General features: G+C 48.5%; 1 protein-coding gene across 1 annotated transcript in view; it reads right to left on the bottom strand.

Annotated features, from left to right (window-relative positions):
- Window positions 1-716: 716 nt before the first annotated feature.
- The window catches only part of nvl (nuclear VCP like), a gene marked incomplete at its 5' end in the record, with an annotated part of 74,991 nt that continues 50,292 nt past the window's right edge, over window positions 717-25,415 (bottom strand). Inside the window, 4 exon segments of the mRNA XM_085998250.1 lie at window positions 717-839; window positions 1,623-1,742; window positions 6,294-6,356; window positions 12,265-12,369. Coding sequence (XP_085854376.1) covers window positions 717-839; window positions 1,623-1,742; window positions 6,294-6,356; window positions 12,265-12,369 — 411 coding nt within the window.

The raw sequence follows: 25,415 nt of genomic DNA, 5'->3' as shown, positions 1-25,415 counted from the left end.
AGTTACTGACATCCCCCCCCCAGAGAGTTACTGACATCACCCCCCCAGAGAGAGTTACTGACATCACCCCCCCAGAGAGAGTTACTGACATCCCCCCCCCAGAGAGTGACTGACATCACCCCCCCAGAGAGAGTTACTGACATCCCCCCCCCAGAGAGAGTTACTGACATCCCCCCCCCAGAGAGTTACTGACATCACCCCCCCAGAGAGAGTTACTGACATCCCCCCCCCCAGAGAGTTACTGACATCACCCCCCCCCGAGAGAGTTACTGACATCACCCCCCCCCGAGAGAGTTACTGACATCACCCCCCCCAGAGAGAGTTACTGACATCACCCCCCCCAGAGAGAGAGTTACTGACATCACCCCCCCCAGAGAGAGTTACTGACATCACCCCCCCCAGAGAGAGTTACTGACATCACCCCCCCCAGAGAGAGTTACTGACATCACCCCCCCCAGAGAGAGTTACTGACATCACCCCCCCCAGAGAGAGAGTTACTGACATCACCCCCCCAAGAGAGAGTTACTGACATCACCCCCCCCCCCGAGAGTTACTGACATCACCCCCCCCAGAGAGAGAGTTACTGACATCACCCCCCCCAGAGAGAGAGTTACTGACATCACCCCCCCCAGAGAGAGAGTTACTGACATCACCCCCCCCAGAGAGAGAGTTACTGACATCACCCCCCCCAAGAGAGAGAGTTACTGGCATCACCCTCACCACCCCCCCGCACTCTCACCTGGTCGGTTAGTGGCCGCCATGATGAAAACCTGCTTCCGAGTCTCCAGCCCGTCCATCTCGGTTAGTAACTGGTTCACCACACGCACACTGGCTCCGGACTGTCCATCACAGCGAGGGGGTGGGGGAAAGAGAACGAGCGAGCGCGAGGGAGGTATGGAGGGAGGGGACGGGGAGAGAAAGGAAGGGGGAGGGCAAGAGAGCAGGAAAGAGAAATGGGAGAGGGAAAGTAGGAACAAGAGAGAGGGGAAGGAGACAGATAGAAAGTGAAAAAGGAAGCAGGAAGAGAACAAAAAGAAAATGATCCCACAGCCACATTAGCACCAAGTTCACTCCACTTCCTCATGTAAGCTGTAGTTCACATGGGGAGCCCTGCCCCTGACCAGCCCCCAGCCCAGACCTGCCCCTGACCAGCCCCCAGCCCTGACCAGCCGCCTGCCCCTGACCAGCCCGACCAACCGCCTGCCCCTGACCAGCCCGACCAGCCCCCCGCCCCTGACCAGCCCGACCAGCCACCCGCCCCTGACCAGCCCCTGACCAGCCCGACCAGCCACCCGCCCGACCAGCCCAACCAGCCCCCCGCCCGACCAGCCCCCCGCCCCTGACCAGCCCCCCGCCCCTGACCAGCCCCCCACCCAGCCCCGACCATACCCCCGCCCCTGACCAGCCCCCCGCCCCCCACCATACCCCCGCCCGACCAGCCCCCCGCCCCTGACCAGCCGCAGCCCCCCGACCCTGACCCTGCCCAGCCCCAGACCAACCCCCGACCCTGCCCAGACCAACCCCCAACCCTGCCCAGACCTGACCCAGCCCCTGCCCAGCCCCCAACCCTGCCCAGCGAGCAGGATCCTCCCCACAGTCCCCCAGCCCAGGCCAATGCTCACCTCGTGCTCCGATCTCCGAGGACACAGGGAATCCAGCTCGTCAAAAAAGATGACACATGGGGCAGAGTTCCTCGCTCGCTGGAAAACCTGCCTCACTGCCCGCTCGCTCTCGCCCACATACTGTAATTAAAACACAACGGGTCAGTGAAGAGAAAGACCGGAGGAACGGAACCAGACAAAACAGGCAGAGCTCCGACTGGGGGCCGGGAAGGGGAGGCCCAGCTCCAGCCGGGGGCCAAGCAGTCATGGGACATGACTCGGTTATACTACTGATGTGCCTTCAATAACCACAAAACTAGAAGTTATAAACTTTAACAAGTTGGCTTTTAATCACTAAGATCAGAGCTAACATCTCAACACACTGACTGGCTCGCAGGAATGAGTCATACAGATCCTGGGACCTTTATCTAAGAGAAGTCAGGGGTGGAGCCAAGGGCCAAGACCTGGAACATTCCAGGTTAGTCAGGAAAGAGGAAGTGAAACTATACCCTGTGTGGGGGAGGGTAATATACATGAGTGCAAAACGAATACAGGCAAGAACGAATACAGGCAAGACAAACAGATTTCATTACATTCACCCCTTCTTTAGATTTAGTCCATCGGGGTGATGTTTCTTAAAAGTTGGTATAAGTGAGTCTGTCAGGAGGTTTTGCGGTTCTCAGTGATCGGCGCAAAGCCGGTTGGGGTGCCTCTAGGGGAGTGGATTCTGGTTCCTCCGCTGTCCGGGCCTCCGCAGTGTCCTCCAGGTTAAAGTTGGGTATTGATACCTCTGGGCGTCCTGTCTCTTTTTGGTGTAGGTCTTCCTCGGGTAGTCTCTCATCGTTCTCTCCGCTCCCCGAGGGAGCGAGGTCTTTTATGGAAACAGTGTCCTCTCGCCCGTCAGAGTATTCGATATAGGCATACTGAGGGTTTGCATGGAGGAGCTGTACCTTTTCCACAAGGGGGTCCGTTTTATGGCCTCTCACGTGCTTCCGCAATAGTACTGTCCCCGGGGACGTCAGCCACGCGGGTAGAGATATGCCCGAGGTCGATTTCCGGGGGGAAACGAACATCTTTTCGTGAGGGGTAGCGTTAATGGCTGTCCATAACAGAGACCTTATGGAGTGGAGCACGTCTGGGAGGACTTCCTGCCAGCGGGAGGTCGGAAGGCCTTTTGACTTTAAGGCTAACGTGACAGCCTTCCAAACAGTAGCATTCTCCCTTTCCACTTGCCCATTACCCCGGGGGTTGTAGCTAGTGGTTCTGCTAGTGGCTATCCCCTTCGAGAGCAAGAACTGGCGCAGTTTGTCACTCATAAATGACGTCCCCCTATCGCTGTGTATGTAGTTCGGCATGCCAAACATGCAGAATAGATTACCGAGACACTTGATGACCGTGGCACTGGTCATGTCTGGGCAGGGAATGGCGAAGGGGAAGCGGGAATATTCATCGATGATATTGAGGAAGTATACGTTACGGTCGGCAGAGGGAAGGGGTCCCTTGAAGTCCAGACTTAGGCACTCGAATGGCCGTGTGGCTTTGATAAGGTGTGCACGGTCAGGCCTGTAGAAACGAGGCTTGCATTCCGCACAGATGCGGCAGGCTCTGGTCATTGCCCTGACCTCCTCGATGGAGTGGGGCAGATTGCGGGACTTTATAAAATGGTATAGTCGGGTGACCCCTGGGTGACAGAGGTCGTTGTGGAGACCCTGTAATTTGTCCGTATGAATGCTGGCACACATTCCCCGCGATAGGGCGTCTGGGGGTTCATTAAGGGATCCCGGCCTGTACATAATATCATAGTCGAACATGGATAGTTCGATCCTCCACCTGAGTATTTTGTCATTCTTGATTTTCCCCCTTTGTTTGTTATTAAACATGAAAGCCACCGACCGCTGGTCGGTGAGCAGGGTGAAACGTTTGCCGGCTAGGTAGTGTCTCCAGTGCCGCACTGCCTCCACTATAGCCTGTGCCTCCTTCTCGACAGAAGAGTGCCTGATTTCAGGTCCCTGAAGGGTTTGGGAGAAGGCGGCCACAGGTCTCCCAGCCTGATTGAGGGTCGCAGCTAAAGCAAAGTCTGACGCATCGCTTTCGACTTGAAAGGGAATGCTTTCGTCCACTGCACACACTGCAGCCCTTTCAATGTCCTGTTTGATACTGGTGAAAGCCTCCCGAGCTTCAGCTGATAGTGGGAAGGACATCGATTTAATGAGGGGTCGGGCCTTATCAGAGTAATTGGGCACCCATTGGGCATAATACGAAAAAAATCCCAGGCACCTTTTTAAGGCTTTGGGATTGTGTGGCAGGGGCAGTTCCTTTAGGGGCGTAATCGGTCAGGGTCCGGTCCAATTACCCCATCTTCCACCACACAGCCGAGGATACAGAGACGGGTTGTGTTGAAGACACATTTGTCTTCGTTGTAGGTTAGATTCAGCTTTAGGGCAGTTTTTAAAAATCTCGCAAGATTTAGATCGTGGTCTTGCTGGTTGTGCCTGCAGATAGTGACATTGTCCAGATAGGGGTAGGTAGCTTGTAGTTTATTCTCGTCAACCATGCGGTCCATCTCACGTTGGAAGACCGAGACCCCATTTGTTACCCCGAAGGGCACTGAGAAAATGGTAGAGGCGTCCGTTCGCCTCAAAGGCGGTGTATGGGCGGTCCTCCGTTCTAATGGGGAGCTGGTGATATGCGGATTTGAGGTCGATAGTCGAGAAGACTCGGTATTGCGCGATCTGGTTGACCATTTCTGATATGCGGGGTAAAGGGTAGGCGTCCAGCTGGGTATAAATATTAACAGTCTGACTGTAGTCAATTACCATCCGTTTCTTTTCGCTATTTTTAACTATGACTACTTGGGCACGCCACGGACTGGTACTGCATTCAATAATGCCTTCCCGCAGGAGTCTGTCTACTTCCGCCTTGATAAAGTGTCTGTCTTCCAGACTGTACCGTCTACTTTTGGTCGCTATGGGCCTACAGTTCGGAGCGAGATTAGCGAATAAAGAGGGCGGGCTGATTTTTAAGGTTGATAGGCCACAGACTGTGAGTGGCGGCTGGGACCCGCCATATGCTAGCGTGACACTTTCGTGGTGGCACTGGAAGTCCAGGCCCAAGATTACATTAACACAGAGTTCTGGCATCACGAGGAGTTTAAAATCCTTGTAGTCCGTGCCTTTTACAGTCAGTGTTACCACACAGTAGCCCAAAATGTCCGAAGTGTGGGGCTTAGCAGCCATAGCAATTCTGCTCCGTGTAGGGGTTACCGTTAATGAGTGCTGCCGTACCAGGCTAGGGTGGATAAAACTCTCGGTACTCCCACAGTCAATTAAACATTTCGTTAAATTCCCGTTTACCTGTATGTCCATCATGGATTTTGTCAACGGGTGTGGCCTGGATTGATCCACCGTGATCGAAGCTACTGTTGGGCCCTGGGCGGCCGTTGAGTCGGGAAAAGATGGCGGATCCCAAGATGGCGGCCCGCACGGCACGGTGACGGAGTTGAAAATCGGATTCCCCCTGCAGACTTTGCTAAAATGCCCCTTTTTCTTACATTTGAAGCATGTAGCGTCCTTCGCTGGGCATCGTTGTCTGGGGTGCTTGGCCTGGCCGAAGAAGTAGCATTTCGGGCCTCGAGACATTGCCGCTGTAGTAGGACTCCTGGGTGAACTTCTGTGTGGGGACTCCGGCGGTGTAGAGCTGGTCTGAGACCTGGATGGGTAAGATGGCTGATTCCAAGATGGCAGCCCGCTCGGCGCACACGAGGCAGTGAGGGCCGCATGGCTGGAAGAATAAGAGTCAGAGTTTTTCTGGGCCACGTCCAGCGATCGCGCAGTGGCCACTGCCTTTTTTAAGTCCAGGGCCTCCTTCTCCAGCAGTCTCTGCCGGATATAATTCGATTTGAGGCCCGTGATGAAGGAATCGCGGACCAATTCGTCAGAGTACGCGTTGGCCGTACGGCCTTGCAGTTACAGTCCCGGACCAAGTCCTTTAGGCCCTGTAAGAAATCGTCCATTGATTCCTCAGGTCGCTGCCTGCGTGTAGCCAGCAGATGTCTGGCGTACACTTCGTTTACTGGCCTCTGGTATTGGGCCTTCAGGATAGTGATGGCCTCCGTGTAAGAGGTAGCGTCCCGGATGAACGAATAAATCCGATGATTAACGCAAGTAGTCAGTAGACTCAGTTTATCTACCTCGCTAGCGGATGAGGCCCTCGCGAAGAGTTCGAAGCATTTGAGCCAGTGTCCAAATTGATTTGATGCTTCAGCAGAATGTGGATCCAAGTCCAGACGCTCTGGTTTTAGGAGTCGATCCATCCTAGTATTCTTTAGTGATTAAAATTGATGTGCCTTCAATAACCACAAAACTAGAAGTTATAAACTTTAACAAGTTGGCTTTTAATCACTAAGATCAGAGCTAACATCTCAACACACTGACTGGCTCGCAGGAATGAGTCATACAGATCCTGGGACCTTTATCTAAGAGAAGTCAGGGGTGGAGCCAAGGGCCAAGACCTGGAACATTCCAGGTTAGTCAGGAAAGAGGAAGTGAAACTATACCCTGTGTGGGGGAGGGTAATATACATGAGTGCAAAACGAATACAGGCAAGACAAACAGGTTTCATTACAACTACCAAGCCGTTGCATTATTTGGGGCAAACAGTGTCCCTGTCCTGGGCCGGCTCCCCGAGACTCACCATGTTTAACAGCTCCGGGCCTTTCACAGAGATGAAGTTCAGTCCGGACTCATTCGCAACAGCCTGAAGACAAAAAATACCAAGAGCAATTAATCCAGACTCAAGGTATCGCCCCATCCTCCCGAGAATGTTTCCCCAGTGCCATCTGTCCCAAACTGGACGTTCCCCGTCCAGTCAGCTCACTGTCCCAGTACTGACCACACACGGGACGTTCCCCATCCAGTCAGCTCACTGTCCCAGTACTGACCCCACACACGGGACACTCCTCGTCCAGTCAGCTCACTGTCCCAGTACTGACTGCACACGGGACTTTCCCCGTCCAGTCAGCTCATTGTCCCAGTACTGACCACACACGGGACGTTCCCCATCCAGTCAGCTCACTGTCCCAGTACTGACCCCACACACGGGATGCTCCCCGTCCAGTCAGCTCACTGTCCCAGTACTGACCACACACGGGACGTTCCCCGTCCAGTCAGCTCACTGTCCCAGTACTGACCACACACGGGACGTTCCCCGTCCAGTCAGCTCACTGTCCCAGTACTGACCACACACGGGACGTTCCCCATCCAGTCAGCTCACTGTCCCAGTACTGACCCCACACACGGGATGCTCCCCGTCCAGTCAGCTCACTGTCCCAGTACTGACCACACACGGGACGTTCCCCATCCAGTCAGCTCACTGTCCCAGTACTGACCCCACACACAGGACATTCCTTGTCCAGTCAGCTCACTGTCCCAGTACTGACTACACATGGGACTTTCCCCGTCCAGTCAGCTCACTGTCCCAGTACTGACCACACACGGGACGTTCCCCGTCCAGTCAGCTCACTGTCCCAGTACTGACCACACACGGGACGTTCCCCGTCCAGTCAGCTCACTGTCCCAGTACTGACCACACACGGGACGTTCCCCGTCCAGTCAGCTCACTGTCCCAGTACTGACCACACACGGGACGTTCCCCATCCAGTCAGCTCACTGTCCCAGTACTGACCCCACACACGGGATGTTCCCCGTCCAGTCAGCTCACTGTCCCAGTACTGACTACACACGGGACTTTCCCCGTCCAGTCAGTGCACTGTCCTAGTACTGACCCCACACACGGGACGTTCCCCGTCCAGTCAGCTCACTGTCCCAGTACTGACCCCACACACGGGATGTTCCCCGTCCAGTCAGCTCACTGTCCCAGTACTGACTACACACGGGACTTTCCCCGTCCAGTCAGTGCACTGTCCTAGTACTGACCCCACACACGGGACGTTCCCCGTCCAGTCAGCTCACTGTCCCAGTACTGACCCCACACACAGGACGTTCCTCGTCCAGTCAGTGCACTGTCCTAGTACTGACCCCACACATGGGACGTTCCCCGTCCAGTCAGCTCACTGTCCCAGTACTGACCACACACGGGACGTTCCCCATCCAGTCAGCTCACTGTCCCAGTACTGACCCCACACACGGGATGCTCCCCGTCCAGTCAGCTCACTGTCCCAGTACTGACTACACACGGGACTTTCCCCATCCAGTCAGCTCACTGTCCTAGTACTGACCCCACACACGGGACGTTCCCCGTCCAGTCAGTGCAGTACTGACCACACACACGGGACGTTCCTCGTCCAGTCAGTGCACTGTCCCAGTACTGACCACACACGGGATGCTCCCCGTCCAGTCAGCTCACTGTCCCAGTACTGACCACACACGGGACTTTCCCCGTCCAGTCAGCTCACTGTCCCAGTACTGACCCCACACATGGGACGTTCCCCGTCCAGTCAGCTCACTGTCCCAGTACTGACCCCACACACGGGACGTTCCCCGTCCAGTCAGCTCACTGTCCCAGTACTGACCCCATACACGGGACGTTCCCCATCCAGTCAGCTCACTGTCCTAGTTAAACTGTCTGTACAGCAATACACAGTGTCCGTAATAAAACAGGGGAGCTGGAGGCAATTATACGTTGCAAGGAACCAGAGATAGAAGGAAATACTGACACATGGCTACAGAAAAATGAGGACTCAGAATTAAAGATTGCAGGGTATCACATATTTAGAAAAGAAAGGGAGGGGAAAAAGGGGAGGTGAAGTAGCTGTACTTATTAGGGATAACATAACGGCAGTAGAAAATAGTGACGCAGATATCAGCGAGACAAAAATAGAATCCATATAGATAGAGATAAAAGATAATAAAGGACCAATCACACGAATAGGCTCTACAGACCACCTAATAGTGGAAGGGAGGTGGAGGACGAAATATGCAGACAAATTAGGGAAATTAGTAAAAAAAAATAATCATCATCATGGGGGGGGGGGGGGGGGTTCAACTACCCCAATATTAATTGGACAGAAGAGGTAGGTAAAGGGGATAAGGGAATGGAGTTCCTACAATGTGTACAGGACTCCTTTCTAACCCAATATGATGATTTGCTATTGGCTCTAGTAATGGGGAATGAATAAGAGAAGTATAGGTAGGGGAACATATAGGCAGTAGTGACCATAATAGAAGATGCTTTAAGATGATAACTGAGAAGGACATAAGTATTACAAACACCAGGTTAATAGATTGGAGAAAGCCTGATTTTGAGGGGCTGAGAATAGAACTTGGGGGGAAAAAAATTGGGCAACAATATTGGCAAACAACATTTAAAACGGTGTTCAACCGAGTGCAGGAAAAATATATTCCACTAAAAGGAAAGAACAAACTAAACAATAATGAGACTCCATGGATGAATAAAGCCATAAGGGAACAATTGAGGGTAAGGAAAGAGGCATACATTAAGTACATAGACAGCAGGGGAGTGCATGATAAGGGAGAATACAAAGAGATTAGGAGAGAAGTCAAAAAAAATAATTAGGGAGGCAAAGAGGAACTATGAAATTAAATTATCAAGGAACATAAAACAAAATAGTAAAATATTTTATAGGCACAGCAATAAAAAAAAGGTTGGGATGGGAATAGGGCCATTAAGGGATATTCAGGATAATACCACAGGTAACAATAGAGAGATGGCAAAAATATTAAATAATTATTTTGCTTCAGTATTTACCAGGGAGATAGAACAGGTGGACATGACATTGGATCATGAGATAAACGCATTTAAAATTTAAAGAAGGGGATATATTAAATAAATTAATCAAACTCAGGATAAAACCCCTGGTCCGGATGGATTGCATCCACGCATTTCAAAAGAATCTAGGGAAAAGATAGCAGAGGCATTGCTACACATATTTAATAATTCGTTAGAAAAAGGTATAGTGCCAGAGGACTGGCGGATAACTAACGTTATACCTATATTCAAGAAGGGGGATAGAACATGTCCAGGGAATTATAGACCAGTCAGCTTAACATCGGTGGTAGGAAAAATAATGGAATCCCTACTAAAGGAGAAAATAGGAGAACATCTAGAAACGAAAAATATAATAATGAATAGTCAGCATGGGTTTCAAAAGGGAAAGTGTTGCTTGACCAACTTTATTGAATTTTTTGAAGAGGTAACAGAGAGAGTAGACAGTGGTAATACAGTAGATGTAATTTATCTGGATTTTCAAAAGGCCTTCGATAAGGTACCCCATAATAGACTGACAAACAAGGTCAGAGAATGCGGAGTCAGGGGACAAGTAGCAGAATGGATTGCTGGCTGGCTTCAAGACAGAAAGCAGAGAGTGGGAGTAAAGGGTAGCTATTCACAGTGGCAGAAGGTGGGTAGTGGTGTTCCACAAGGATCAGTGCTGGGACCACTGCTGTTCACAATTTACATTAACGATTTAGACTCAGGAATCAAAAACACAATTTCTAAATGTGCAGATGACACCAAATTTTGGGGGGGGGGGGGGGGGGGAAATAGTCAATACTGAGGAAGACTGCAACAAGTTACAGGAGGACATTAATAAACTTGCAGAATGGACATATAATTGACAAATCAAGTTAAACAGATAAATGTGTGGTATTACATTTTGGTAGGAAGAATAGGGAGGTAATTTATCACTTGGAGGGTGCGAGTCTGGGTGGGGTAGAGGAACAAAGGGATCTTGGAGTACAAATACACAAATCAGTGACACAGGTTAGCAAGGCCTTAAACACAGCAAACCAAGCACTAGGGTTTATTTCTAGAGAGATAGAATTGAAAAGTAGGGAAGTTATGCTAAACCTGTATCGAACCTTGGTTAGACCACACTTGGAGTACTGTGTATAGATCTGGTCGCCATATTATAAAAATATAGAGGCACTGGTAAGGGTGCAGAGAAGGTTTACAAGGATGATACCAGAAATGCTAGGGTATACATATCAGAAAGAGATGAACAGGCTGGGTCTCTTTTCTCTTGAGAAAAAGCTGAGGGGTGACCTAATAGAGGTCTTTAAAATTATGAAAAATGTTGATAAGAGTGGATGGAAAGAGAATGTTTCCACTTGTGGGGGAAGAGCATAACTAGAGGCCATCAATATAAGATAGTCACCAAGAAATCCAATAGGGAATTCAGAAGAAACTTCTTTACCCAAAGGGTGTTGAAAATGTGGGGGTGGTTGAAGCAAATAATAGATGCATTTAAGGGGAGGCTAGACAAGCATATGAGGGAAGGGAATAGAGGTGGTGGGGGATTCGGCGATGGCAATGCTGTTGAATGTCAAGGGGCGGTAGTTAGACACTCGCTTGTTGGAGATAGTCATTGCCTGGCACTTGTGTGGTGCGAATGTTACCTGCCACTTATCAGCCCAAGCCTGAACGTAATCCAGGTCTTGCTGCATGCGGGCATGGACTGCTTCATTATCGGAGGAGCTGTGAATGGCACTGAACACTGTGCAGTCATCAGCGAACATCCCCATTTCTGACCTTATGTTGGAGGGAAGGTCATTCATGAAGCAGCTGAAGATGGTTGGGCCTAGGACACTGCCCTGAGGAACTCCTGCAGCGATGTCCTGGGGCTGTGATGATTGACCTTCAACCACCACAACCATCTTCCTTTGTGCTAGGTATGACTCCAGCCAGTGGAGAGTTTCCCCCGCAATTCCCATTGACTTCAGTTTTACTAGGGCTCCTTGATGCCACACTCGGTCAAATGCTGCCTTGATGTCAAGGGCAGTCACTCTCACCTCACCTCTGGAATTCAGCTCCCTTGTTCATGTTTGGACCAAGGCTGTAATGAGGTCTGGAGCCGAGTGGTCCTGGTGGAACCCAAACTGGGCATCGGTGAGCAGGTTATTGGTGAGTAAGTGCCGCTTGATAGCACTGTCGATGACACCTTCCATCACTTTGCTGATGATTGAGAGCAGACTGATGGGGCAGTAATTGGCCGGATTGGATTTGTCCTGCTTTTTGTGAACAGGACATGCCTGGGCAGTATTCCACATTGTCGGATAGATGCCAGTGTCGTAGCAGGAAAGAGAAATGGTGTTGTAGGTTGGTGTAACTGTTGGACTGCGTGCTGTGTCTCACGTTGTTGCCTGGGCTTCCTACTGCTTAATCCAAGGAAAGCAAACACTGCTTGCTCCCTGCATTGGAAGTTTGATTTTAGTCACCATGGCCTCATTTACCTCACGGTCTCTGAACCTGCGGGAGTCCTGTACCCTGGGCTCCGTCACTGTCCTCATCGTACCTTAGCTTCTTCCAGTGATTCCTCGATAGCCGACTTTCTTATTGTGGAGAAAGCATGTCAGTTCAAAAACCCTCAACTCCTGAAACTGGGGACTCAGTGATCAGGACACGTCAACCAGACGTGGGGCCAGAGTCACGTGTAGGCCAGAGGTTCCCTTCCCTGAAGGGTATCAGGGAACCAGTTGGGATTTTTTTTTTACAACATTCCGGCTGCTTCCGTGGTGCCAGCCCACAACCAACCAGATTTTATTGAATTTTTTTTCCACAAGCTGCCGGAGGTGGGATTTGAACCGCTGACCTCTGCAGCTGCTAGTCCAGGACTGCAACCACTCGATCACTGTGGTCATGGATAGAGGGAGGGGTTAACTGGGGTTGGGGGTCACAGGGCACTTACCTTGGCCAACAGGGTCTTCCCACAGCCCGGAGGTCCGGCCAACAGCACGCCTGACGGGCTCGACAGCCCCAGTAGCTGGAAACGCTCAGGGTGTCGGATCGGAGCCTGGAGAGAAAGAGGGAGCAAAGCTGAGAGCCCAGGACACAGCAAGTTCAACCAAAACAGTCAGTACACCCGGCCAGCCCCGGTCCCTGGTCAGAGGACAGGTCAGCACGTTAGCCAGAAGAAAGAATTCACCATGGATGCATTTAAGGGGAAGCTAGGTAAACACGAGGGAGAAAGGAATAGAAGGATATGCTGATACGGTTAGATGAGGAAAGGTGGGAGGAGGCTGGTGTGGAGCATAAACACCAGCGTGGGCCAGTTGGGCCGAATGGACTGTTTCGTTGCTGTACATTCTATGTAATTTTAAATATACAACTATAATATAGAGATTAATGAAGAAAATCTTCCAAACATGCTTCCGATGTGGGTGGGAGGGAGAGGGAGGATTCAGGCATCGACAGGGTTTACTGAGAAGGGTTAGGGCAGGTGACTGAAGGCAAGGTCTGAGGGGGGAGAAAGGGAGCGAAGCAAAGGATGAGAGGTCAGGGGTGGCAGAGCGTGGGGCAAAGTGGAGGCATGCGCAGTGGAACGGCTGAGGAATCCCCTCGTCCCTCCGGATGGATGGTTCGAAAGCATTGGCTCAGAAAGAGATACATTCCCGGCCTCTGGGGTAAAGCTGGTGAGTGGCCTAGAGGGATGGGATGGGGGCGGTGCCCGCTGGTGAGAGAGTGGCTCGGGTGATGGGGGGTCCCTCTGGTGAGAGTGTCTCGGGTGATGGGGGGTCCCTCTGGTGAGGGGTGTCTCGAGTGATGGGGGGTCCCTCCGGTGAGGGGGTCTCAGGTGATTGGGGTGGGCTGCCGAATTTAGCCATCTCAGTAGGGAAAAAAAAAAGTTTAAAAGTTCTAAAAGTTAAATTTAACTTTAGTCTAAGTTAGCTCAGTTTAGTTTAGTTTAAGCACCTAAGAAAACCTAAGAAAAAAGAGCGCCAAAAAAGAGCGTCAAAGAGAAAAAAAAAGAAACCCGAAAAAAGGAAAAAAGAAAAGACAGCGAGAAAGAGAAAAATAAACCCGGGGAAAAACCCGGATAGCGAGGCAGCAAAGCTGAGCCCGAGCAGCAGCAGGAACACGGAGCCTGAAGCACCACAGCAGAGCCCGAGCAGCAATCGGAACACGGAGCCTGAAGCCGGAGAAAGGCCCGAGGAGCCGGGCCGAGCGAGGCACCGAAGAGAAGGAGAGCGAGCAGCAACCGGAGCAGACCCAGACCAGGAGGAGCGGCCCGAGCCAGTCAAAGAGGCGAGTGGAGAGGTAGGGGTACTGGGCCGGGCCGGGTCGGGACTGTCGGGCCCGGAGAGCGAGCAAGCCCGGGGCCTGAAACCCGAGAAACTCCGGGGCCGGAGAAACTCGGACAAACACCGGGCCGGGCCGAGACTGCACAGCCGAGCCGAGGGGCTGGGACCAGGGCAGAAAACAGCCTGGTGAGTCAAAAAACCCAGGGGCCCGAGACCGACGCGACGAGATCCGCCCGGGGCGCAGAGAGCGAACGAGTCCTGGGCACGGAGAGTGGGCGAGTCTGGGGCACGGAGAGAGCGCGAGTCCAAGGCCCGGAGAGCGAGTGAGAGAGTCGGGAGAGGAAAACACCGGGTCCGGGGGAAAAAAAGTTTTACCTAATTCTACCTAAGTTTAATTTTATTTAAGTTTAGTTCGAGGAAAAAAAAAAACCTGAAAAAAGAACAAACCCGCGAGAAAAAGGAATAGAAACCCGAGAGAAACGGTAAACAACCCGAACCAGGAGCCTGTGAGAGAGAGAGAGAGAAACTTTTAAGAGCAGCTATATCAAAGATGAACCCCTGAAAAACTCTCAATTTTGGACCTAAAAGTGGGATAAGGTGGAACACGACACAAAAAAGAGAAAAAGTTATCTATCTACGACAAAAACAAACGACTACAATGACACAGAGCAGGGAAATGAAATATCCTGAGCAATGCACACGTAATAAGGCAAAGGATAAATACAAGGACATAACACTAAAAAATAACCCAGAGGTCCTCTACGTTGACTATACCACACACAAAGGGAAAAAGATGAAGAACAACCTCATATTCTACACCGACTCCGTTCCCTCATGGAAGGAGACTTTACAAAAATACTACGCACACGTCTCCAGTGAAGGTATTGGCCAGGGAGGCAGACTGAAAATATGTAAAGATGGAAATCGAGATAAAGATGACCCCCTGCTAACCATAAGCAACTACAACAAAAAAGGAAAGATCATGATACAGGGGAATGTAGAAAATCTGGACTCCTTTGAAAAGGAATTCCCCCAGTTGAAAACTAAGGCAGACACAAAGAGGACCAATGGACAGGAGGCAAAAGAGAGCCGAACAGAGGATGATGAGAGCCAAGCGGAGGAAGAAGAGAGACCAGCAGAGGCAAACACCTCCCTGACCATCTCCACCCCCCCCACACCTCTCAACGCAAACAAACTGCCGAAGGAGAATCTGTCCAAACTAGAACTCGATTTCAACGAATACAGAGAAACACAGGCCAAGAATTTGAAGGAGGAACTCAAACAGCTGAAAACGGAAAACGAGTCCACCATCCACGAGTTGAGAAAGATCGTAGAGGAGCAAAGAAATGAGATCAAAGAACTCCGTACTCATCTAAACAAAACGATGGAGGCCGTAAAAAGGCAGAAAATTGAACTCGGCAGGCAACACAAACCTCTTAAGGTCCAAAAACCTGATGACACAAAAACAACACACACAGGGACACAGAACCCGTCGGATGCCCCCCCGCACGAGGATGTCACACCCACACCTTGCGACAACACACCGAAGGCCCCAAACCCTGCTCCTGCCACACAGCCTATCCCAGAAAACCAGCCAACAACCAGCCCTCAGTCGAGTCCTGCCCAGACTACTGCTACCCAGTCTGAAAATCCAGCCCCTCAGGCGGTCCTGCTGACCGACTCCAACGGAAAGTTTTTGGACCCCCAGAGGATGTTCCCAGGTCATCAAGTCCTGAAAAAATGGTGCAGCAACACAAGCCATGCAATGAAGATCCTGAACAAAGAATCCCTTGGAAGCCCCAAATGGCTTGTGATCCACACAGGCACAAACGACCTACGCACCCTACGGGAAAACACTGCTAGGGCGGTGAGCAGGATGGCAGAAAAGGCCAGCAGGGAATTCCCCGAGGCGCGCATCGTGATCTCCACACTACTGCCCAGAAAGGACACCCCAGCCTATATAATCCACAACACCAACAGGGAGATCGACACGAGATGTACTGCCCTCCCCAACGTCTACCTGGCCCATCACCCAAACATCAACACAAGGGACCTCTATGACGAAATACATCTACTCAAACAGCGGATGTGGGTCTTCACAAAAAACCTCATAAACACTGCCAAAAGACGCAGCCCTCCCACCCCCTCTACCATTGGGAGCCCTAACCCAAACAGGACCACCAATGTCCCCCACCCCCCTATACAAAACCAACAACAGAACCGTGCTTTTGTACCTGACCCCAGACCCCCCTCTAGACCACAGACTGTAGACCAAGAACTGAGAAAGGTCATGACGTTGATAAGCACCCTGATGGAAAGCCGGAGAGGAATGCACTAAATTATTAATATTGTTATTTTATCATTATCATTATTGTTATTTTATCATTACTATTACTATTATTAGATAGCAGTATGTGCATGCCTCATGAAATTTATACTAAATCGTCATTTAGCATTATAGAAACTAGTGTTTTCACACTCATCCCACAAAATAGGTCCATTTTATTTCGTTTTTTGAACTATATAAATGCGTTCTTTCCACATAAGCTGCTGGAATATCCAGGGTCTCCGCTCCTCAACTTTTGGGATGAAGAGTACAGACCCTGAATTCCTAAAAGCTATAAAAGACATTGATATAATTGTGTTAACAGAAACATGGTGCCAAAAGGACATGCCCAACCACTGTCCTCCAATGTACCATGAAATCATTGTGCCCTCAGTAAAGAACACTAAGACACGCAAGGGCAGAACCTCCGGGGGAATCTTGGTGTGGTATAAAGGAGAACTGGACAAACACATCTCACCGATAAAACAGGGAAAATCACACGTATGACTAAAATTAGATAAAAATATAGGAATAGCAAAAAAAGATGTTTACTTATGTGCGATCTACATACCTCCAATAGAATCGCCATATTTTGAAGAGGAGTTATTTGATACTCTCCACATGGAAATCAGCCATTTCCAGGCCCAAGGAAAGGTGCTACTATGTGGGGACCTAAATGCAAGGACCGGATGTGAACCTGACTTCATAGACCCACAGGGCAACAACCATGTGTTTGGCCAGACCCCTTTATATGTCACACCAGCCATCGCAAATCGGAACAACCTTGATTGTGAAATAAATAAAAGCGGTAGGGAGGTAGTGCAACTCTGCCGAGCCTTAGGCCTGTACATAGTTAACGGTAGGTTCAGAGGGGACTCCTTAGGGAGACTCACATATTCCTCAACTCTTGGGTCTAGTGTGGTGGATTATACAATCACTGACCTGGACCCCTGCGATATCAACGCATTCACTGTCAGGCAGCAATCCCCCCTCTCAGACCATAACCAAATAAATGTGTACCTTAAACTTTCTGCCCAAACTACAGACACAAAAAAAGAACCCAGTAAGCTCCATAAAATAAACCAGACATACAGATGGGCCCCAGACAGTGGAGATAAATTCATCACAGCACTAAATTCACCTGATCTCACAAGTAAAATATCAAAATTTAAAGAAAATCTATATGAGATCACCAGAGATGGTGTAAACATGGCCATAGATGATATAAATATGATCTTCCATGAGGCAGCTGTAAAAGCCGACCTTGTGAAACAGAAGAGGAAACGTTACAAAAGACAAAATAAAAATGAGAAATGGTTTGACCACGAATGCAAAAATGCCAGAAAAGACCTGAGAAAAATATCAAACCAAAAGCATCGCCAACCAAACAATCCAGACCTACGTATTAGATACAATGAGACCCTCAAAAGATATAAACACACCATTAGGAACAAAACACAAAATTATACCCACAAAATACTCGAAGGAATTGAAAACTCCATTAATCCAAATCAATTCTGGGATATGTGGAATAACCTGAGTACAACACAATTGCAAGCATTACCAATCCAAGATGGCGACATCTGGAGAACACATTTTGAAAACCTCTACAAAGACATCCCAATAAACGAAACAAACCCAAGTCAACATCATGTCACAGAAAAACTCCACACACTAGAAGCAACAATTAAAGACAACCAAAACCCTCTAGACTCCCCAATCACATGGAAAGAACTGGCCACAAAAACAAAATCCCTCCACCTAAAGAAAGCCTGTGGTCCAGACAACATCAAAAATGAAATGCTCAAGTTCAGCAATATGGAGATGCAGGGTGCTGTACTCAAGTTATTCAACATCATATTACGTTCAGGCTGTTTTCCCGATATCTGGTGCCAAGGACTCATCTCTCCCATATATATATATATAAAAGTGGAAACAAATCAGACCCAAATAACTACCGCGGCATCTGTGTCAACAGTTGTCTAGGGAAGTTATTCTGCAGTATTCTAAATAGTAGATTACTGGATTTTCTTAACAAACATAATATCCTTAGAAAAAATCAAATAGGCTTTCTTCCAAAACACCGCACCACCGACCATATCTATACCCTTCACACTCTCATTGAAAAACATATACACCAAACAAAAAATGGGAAAATATTCGCTTGTTTCATTGACTTCAAGAAAGCCTTTGACTCTATCTGGCACGAAGGGCTCTATTATAAACTTCTTCAGTGTGGAATAGGGGGCAAAGTCTATGACCTTATTAAATCGATGTATCTGAAAAATAAATGCGGTGTCAAAATTGGAGACAAACGCACCGGTTTCTTCACCCAGAGAAGAGGCGTCCGGCAGGGCTGCAATTTGAGCCCGACCCTGTTCAACATATACATAAATGAATTAGCAGACATGCTGGAGCAAAGCGAGTCACCGGGTCTCTGTCTCCTGGATGGAGAAGTGAAATCCCTGTTCTATGCGGACGACCTGGTTCTGCTGTCTCCCACAGAACAGGGATTACAGCAACAATTAGACCTACTCGACAAATACTGCCAAAATTGGGCCCTAACAGTAAATCTAAAGAAAACCAACATCATGATTTTTCAAAAAAGGCCCAGGTGTCAGGAAAACAAATACCAGTTTACTCTCAGTGATACCATCATAGGACACACTATGAGCTACACTTACCTTGGTCTAACCATTACAGCATCAGGGAGCTTCAGCATAGCAGTGAATGCACTAAAAGAAAAAGCCCGAAGAGCCCTATATGCAATAAAAAGAAAATTCTACAACATCCAAATCCCAATCAAAATCTGGCTCAAAATATTTGACAGCATAATCCTGCCCATTGCGCTGTACGGTAGTGAAGTATGGGGCCCGCTCAATCACCATAGCTACACTAAATGGGAAAAACACACAATAGAAGCCCTACATGCAGAATTTTGCCGAAGCATCCTTCGCACCCAAAGGAAAACACCAACAAATGCATGCAGAGCCGAACTAGGCAGATACCCACTGATAATAAACATCCAAAAACGAGCACTAAACTTCCTAAATCACCTCAAATCTAGCTCCCCAGACACCCTTCATTTTAAAGCCTTCCAGACCCAAGAGCTAAACCCAGAAAAGAGTCCCCTGAGTCAGCTGCTACTGAAACTAAGTACTCCTACTCAGCCGGACCCTGACCAGTCCCAGACCAACACTGCCGTCCAAACACCAATCCGAGTGAACCAAATCATTAAACAATGCAAAGAAACCTACCTGGAACATTGGAACAAAATAACCAAAAGCCAAAGCAGATTAGAATGTTACCGGGCCCTAAAAAGAGAATATAAACTGGCAGACTATCGCTCGACCATCAGAGACACAAAACAGAGACAGACCCTCACCAGGTACAGACTAAGCGACCACCAACTGGCAATTGAAAAAGGAAGATACAAGAAATCCTGGCAGCCTAGAGAGAATAGAATATGTGATCAATGTCTGGCCGGCGAGGTTGAGACAGAGATGCATTTCCTCCTAAAATGCGAAAAATTCAACACATCAAGAAACATATTATTTGACAAGCTCAGCCAAACAACCCCAGATTTCAAGGAATTGGATGACCTGTCAAAATTAAGATTAGTCCTGGGAGAAGGAGACAGACCATACCTTGGTGCCAAATATGTAACAACATGTCACAACCTGAGGACTGTTTAAAATTAATACTGAATGTACCCAATGATGTACAAAGGCTGTTTAAATTAATATTGTTTAAAGTAATATTGTATGTACCCAACGAAGGTCAAAATTGTTTGACACCTACAGAATGTTGGAAAACTGTACTTTTTGTTATGTAAGCTTTGGCAATATGGTTCCCTGTAAACTTTCATGCCAATAAAGCATTTGAATTGAATTGGGTCCCGAGTGATGGGGGGTCCCTCTGGTGAGAGTGTCTTGGGTGATGGGGGGTCCCTCTGGTGAGGGGGGTCTCGGGTGATTCGGGGGGGGGGGGGGGGGTGTCCCTCTGGCGAGGGGGTCTCGAGTGATGGGGGGGTCCCTCTGGTGAGGGGGTCTCGGGTGATTGGGGGGTCCCTCTGGCGGGGGGGTCCCCGAGTGATGGGGGGGGTCCCTCTGGTGAGGGGGGTCCCGAGTGATGGGGGGTCCCTCTGGTGAGGGGGGTCCCGAGTGATGGGGGGTCCCTCTGGTGAGGGGGTCTCAGGTGATTGGGGGCGGGGGGGGTGTCCCTCTGGCGAGGGGGTCCCGAGTGAGGGGGGGTCCCTCTGGCGAGGGTGTATCGAGTGATGGGGGGGTCCCTCTGGCGAGAGTGTATCGGGTGATGGGGGGGTCCCTCTGGCGAGAGTGTATCGAGTGATGGGGGGGGTCACTCTGGCGAGGGGGTCTCGAGTGATGGGGGGGGTCCCTCTGGTGAGGGGGTCTCGGGTGATGGGGGGTCCCTCTGGCGAGAGTGTATCGGGTGATGGGGGGGTCCCTCTGGCGAGAGTTCAATCACGACTGTCAACGCGTACAATACCGGAACAATATTAGTGCAAGGCAACCTCGACAAATTTGCAACGGCCTTCAGGACACTGAAAAGATCAACTGCGAGGGGAATGAACAGCCCCAGAGTGGCCCGCACTCCCCCCAACATTGACAACTTACCAGGAGAAAATCTGCATGGTCAAGGGATGAACGAGCCACACAGTTCAAACCAGACACTAACCCCGGGGAACCACAGCCACACGATACAACTGACAAACCCCAGCATAACTACCACGGAGGAAGCCACACATAGTTCCCCTACCATTCCCAGCCCACCAAGAGAAGAGCAGCATAGCCAGGAAGTGAGTGAGCCTTCCAGGGCCGACCAGACACATACCCCGGGATCACACAGCCAGATACAACCAAAAGATAAATTTAATCAATTAGAGATAGAGATGGTTAAACTTAGAGAGGAGGTCCTCAAATTGAATGACAAACAAAAGCAGGAGAGGGAGAGACACAATAGAGAGCTGAATAGACTTGATAACCAGGTGAATCTACTTAAGAATCAGGTGAAAGAGCTGCAGGAAAAAGAAGAGAGCCATAGAGGAGAGAAAACACCATTAGACCAGCAACCAGAGACTAGAGATAAGACAAGACAGAGCCGGACGGAACGGCTGCACTCCCACACGGAACAAAAGCAACAGACACACAATACAAGGGGTGCCACACAGACCGACCAGCATGCTGACTCGCAATCTTCCCCCACCACCATGGAACCACAAGCGAGCCGCTCACAAGAGGTACGCACACACCAGACACCCCAGCCCAGCACACACACTATGAGTCCAGGCGAAAGCCACCAGACAGTAAACACAAGCAAGGCTGACATCGTAATACTCATAGACTCAAATGGGAAATTTCTATGGGAGAAAAAGCTCTTCCCTAGAAGTAAAGTAGAAAAGATTTGGTGCCCAACAACAGACAGAGCCATGGGATGGCTGACCAAAGCCAGATTAGGCTCCCCCCAACACATAATACACACGGGCACAAATGACCTAAAGGCCAAACAGAAAGAGGTAGCAACATCGCTCAGAGCAATGATTAGGAAGGCAAGCAGTACATTTCCAAACACTAGAATCACTGTTTCCACAATATTGCCGAGAACAGACTTCAACAACAACACAATTCATGAGATAAATGCCAGCATAGCAACAGAATGCGAATCAAACCACAACGTACACCTGGCCCAACACCCCACCCTCGATGAAGAATGTCTTTACAACCACGTCCACATCCAAAGGCAAAAAATATCGATCTTTGCTAAAGCCCTGAAGGACGTCGCTTTTAACCGGGTCCATACCCAGACTCCAAGAGGACCCCCCCCCCCGACCACCAGAGATCAGCGGGGTACATATCAGGAACACTACAAAGACCACCACCACACCAACCGAGACCGGAGAGGATCCCCATGCAAAACAACATTATCAGACCTGCACCACTCCTGTCCCACAGGGGAATAGGACCGCTACCAGCCAGACAGAGGGAGAGATGCACAGGACATACGCAATACCTCAGACAGAAACAATCCATTAAGAGACAATAAGCAGATGTGCAGCAGCATCTACTTCCGCCTTATGGATCAAGGACTAATTAATAGAAAGAACTGTAACCAAATTGTATTAACTTTTGTAGACAACTGGGGTGATCTTTTTTTTCCCCACACTTAGACACGACAAACACGTACCACTCTTTAACCTATCATAGAAAAAGATAAAACTTAACATGAAATCCTTATATATTTCGACCTGGAATATCCAAGGTCTACGCTCTTCAGTGCGAGAAGTGAAGAGTAGGACCCCAGAGTTCATAGAGGAAACTAAAGATCTAGATATTATCATTTTACAGGAAACTTGGTATAAAGGAAAAGGACACACCGGCTGTCCCCAAGGGTACACTGAGCTAGTGGTCCCCTCCAATAAATTACCAAGTGTAACCCAAGGCAGAGACTCCGGAGGCATACTGATCTGGTTTAAAACAGAACTTAAGAATTACATCAAATTTATAAAAAAGGGCGAAAACCATATGTGGCTCAAACTTGAGAGGGAGATTATCTCAAACACCCAAGATGTTTACATTTGCGCACTTTATATCCCTCCAATCGATTCCCCGTACTACAAAGAGGACACCTTCTCCAACATGGAGGGGGAAATTATCCAATACCAGACCCAGGGGAACGTGTTGATCTGTGGGGACCTCAATTCAAGAACGGGCGAAGAACCAGACTTCACCAATAATCAGGGAAACAATTACGTATTCGGGAATAACCACTTTGACATCCCTTCCCTTCCATACAGGCATAACTGCGACAAGCAGTCAAATACCAACGGTAAACAGCTACTACAGCTCTGTCGAAACCTGGGTCTGTACATTGTCAATGGTAGGTTCATAGGAGACCTCCTAGGAAGATCGACCTACTGCTCACCTCTTGGCTGCAGCACAGTAGACTATATGATTACAGACTTGGACCCATCCTCTTTCAGAGCATTCACAGTCAAACCACAAACAACACTGTCAGATCACAGCCAAATTACTATGTTTCTCAAAAAGACAGAAACAAACAACATAGAAACACAACCCAGTAAACTGTACAACACCAAACAATCGTACAGATGGGCCAAAAATGACACGGAAAAATACCAGAAAACAATTAGCAATGCATCAACTCAAGCTCTCTTAGACACCTTTCTGGATAACATATACACTCACAATAAAGAAGGCGTAAACCGGGCAGTTAGTAAACTAAACAATATTTTTGATAATTTGGCAACAAATGCAAACTTGAAAGCTCGCAAGAACAAACCCAAAACAAAAAACGATGAAAAATGGTTTGTCCATGATTGCCATAACATGAGGAAAAAACTTAGAAAACTATCAAACCAAAAACACAGACATCCAGAAAACGAGGAATTACGCCTTACTTATTGTCAGACGCTAACACAATACAGAAACACACTCAGGACCAAAAAAGAGCAATTTATTAAGAATACACTCAGCTCCATGGAGGAATCCATTGAGTCGAATTGTTTCTGGGACAACTTGAAAACACTACACAAAAAACAACACGACGATTTGTCCATTCAAAATGGGGACACATGGGTAAACCACTTTGAAAAATTATACCAGAAAAACACACTAAGACCAGAGCAACACCAAATACGCAAAAAACTGGAAAAGCTTGAAATGGCCATAAAAGATAACCAAAACCCGCTAGACGCCATAATAACAGAAAAAGAACTTCTTGAAAAACTCAAGGACCTGCGACCAGGAAAAGCTTGCGGGACAGACGGCATACTAAACGAGATGATTAAACACGCAGATGACAAACTGAAACTGGCTATCCTAAAACTCTTCAACTTGGTTCTGAGTGTCGGTTATTTCCCTGACATCTGGAACAAAGGACTCATAACACCCATATACAAAAGTGGGGACAAAATCGACCCAAACAACTATCGAGGCATCTGTGTAAACAGTAACCTGGGGAAGGTATTCTGTAGCATCATAAACAAAAGACTTATAAACTTCCTTGAAGAGCACAATGTCTTGAGTAAAAGCCAAATTGGATTCCTGCCAAACTATAGAACATCCGATCATATCTTCACCCTACAGACCCTAATTGACAAACACGTTCACCATAACAAAAGCAAAATCTACGCATGCTTTGTAGATTTCCAGAAGGCTTTCGACTCCATCTGGCATGACGGTTTATTCCTGAAACTTATCGAAAGCGGGGTAGGAGGTAAAACATATGATGTAATTAAATCAATGTATACAAACAATAAATGTGCAGTTAAAATTGGAGACAAACAAACAAAATACTTCCCACAGGGGCGGGGGGTGACACAGGGCTCGCCAATCTCACCGACACTCTTTAATATTTACATTAATGGATTGGCAAAACTACTTGAACAATCTACAGCACCCGGCCTCACCCTATATGAATCCAAGGTTAAATTCCTCCTCTATGCCGATGACCTGGTTCTGCTGTCACCAACTAAGGAGGGTCTACAGCAGAACCTGGACCTGCTGGAGTCGTACTGCCAGACTTGGGCCCTGACAATAAATCCCCAAAAAACCAAAGTCCTTGTGTTCCAGCAAAGATCCAAACAACATGGACCCACAATAAATTTCACAGTAGGAACAACCAAAATTGAACAAACCACTCACTACACATACTTGGGCTTAAAAATCAGTTCTACGGGAAACTTCAAACTGGCTGTGAATGAACTGAAAGAGAAAGCAAGAAGGGCTTTCTATGCCATCAAAAAATCAATCCAAATAGAAATCCCAATTAGCATTTGGCTCAAAATTTTCAAATCAGTAATTGAACCAATTGCACTCTATGGCAGTGAGGTCTGGGGACCACTAACACAACAAGATTTTGCAAAATGGGACAAACACCCAATTGAGATCCTACATGCGGAATTCTGTAAAAGTATCCTCCGGACTCAAAGGAAAACAGTAAACAACGCATGCAGGGTGGAACTAGGCCAATACCCACTAATAATCACTATCCAAAAAAGAGCCACCAAATTTTGGAATCACCTACAAATGAGCAACCCCCAATGCTATCACTACGACGCCCTGAAATGCCAAGAGCTGACCATAAAGAAGAATACCCTCAGTCAACTAGTCCTGGGACTCAATAAAGTAACTAATAACAATACTAACAATAACCAGTCCCAGGACAGTGACAGGGTAACACAAAGAATTCGACCCAACACAATCGTCGCTAAGCAAAAGGAAAAATATCTGTCATATTGGGCAGAAACAACAAAAACCCAAAGCAAACTCAATTGCTACTTGGCCCTAAACAGACAATACAACATAGCTGATTACCTGACCATGGTAAAGGATAACAAACTGAGAAGAACCTTGACAAGGTACAGACTTAGCGAACATAGCCTAGCGATCGAAAAAGGCAGACACAGGCAGACCAGGCTGCCAAGAGAAGACAGGATATGCTCTCACTGCA

The sequence above is a fragment of the Somniosus microcephalus genome, chromosome 9 (assembly GCF_052327205.1).
Source record: "Somniosus microcephalus isolate GS21.2 chromosome 9, FLI_Smic_1.0, whole genome shotgun sequence".
NCBI classification, from domain to species: domain Eukaryota; kingdom Metazoa; phylum Chordata; class Chondrichthyes; order Squaliformes; family Somniosidae; genus Somniosus; species Somniosus microcephalus.
This window is presented reverse-complemented; position numbering and strand designations above follow the sequence as displayed.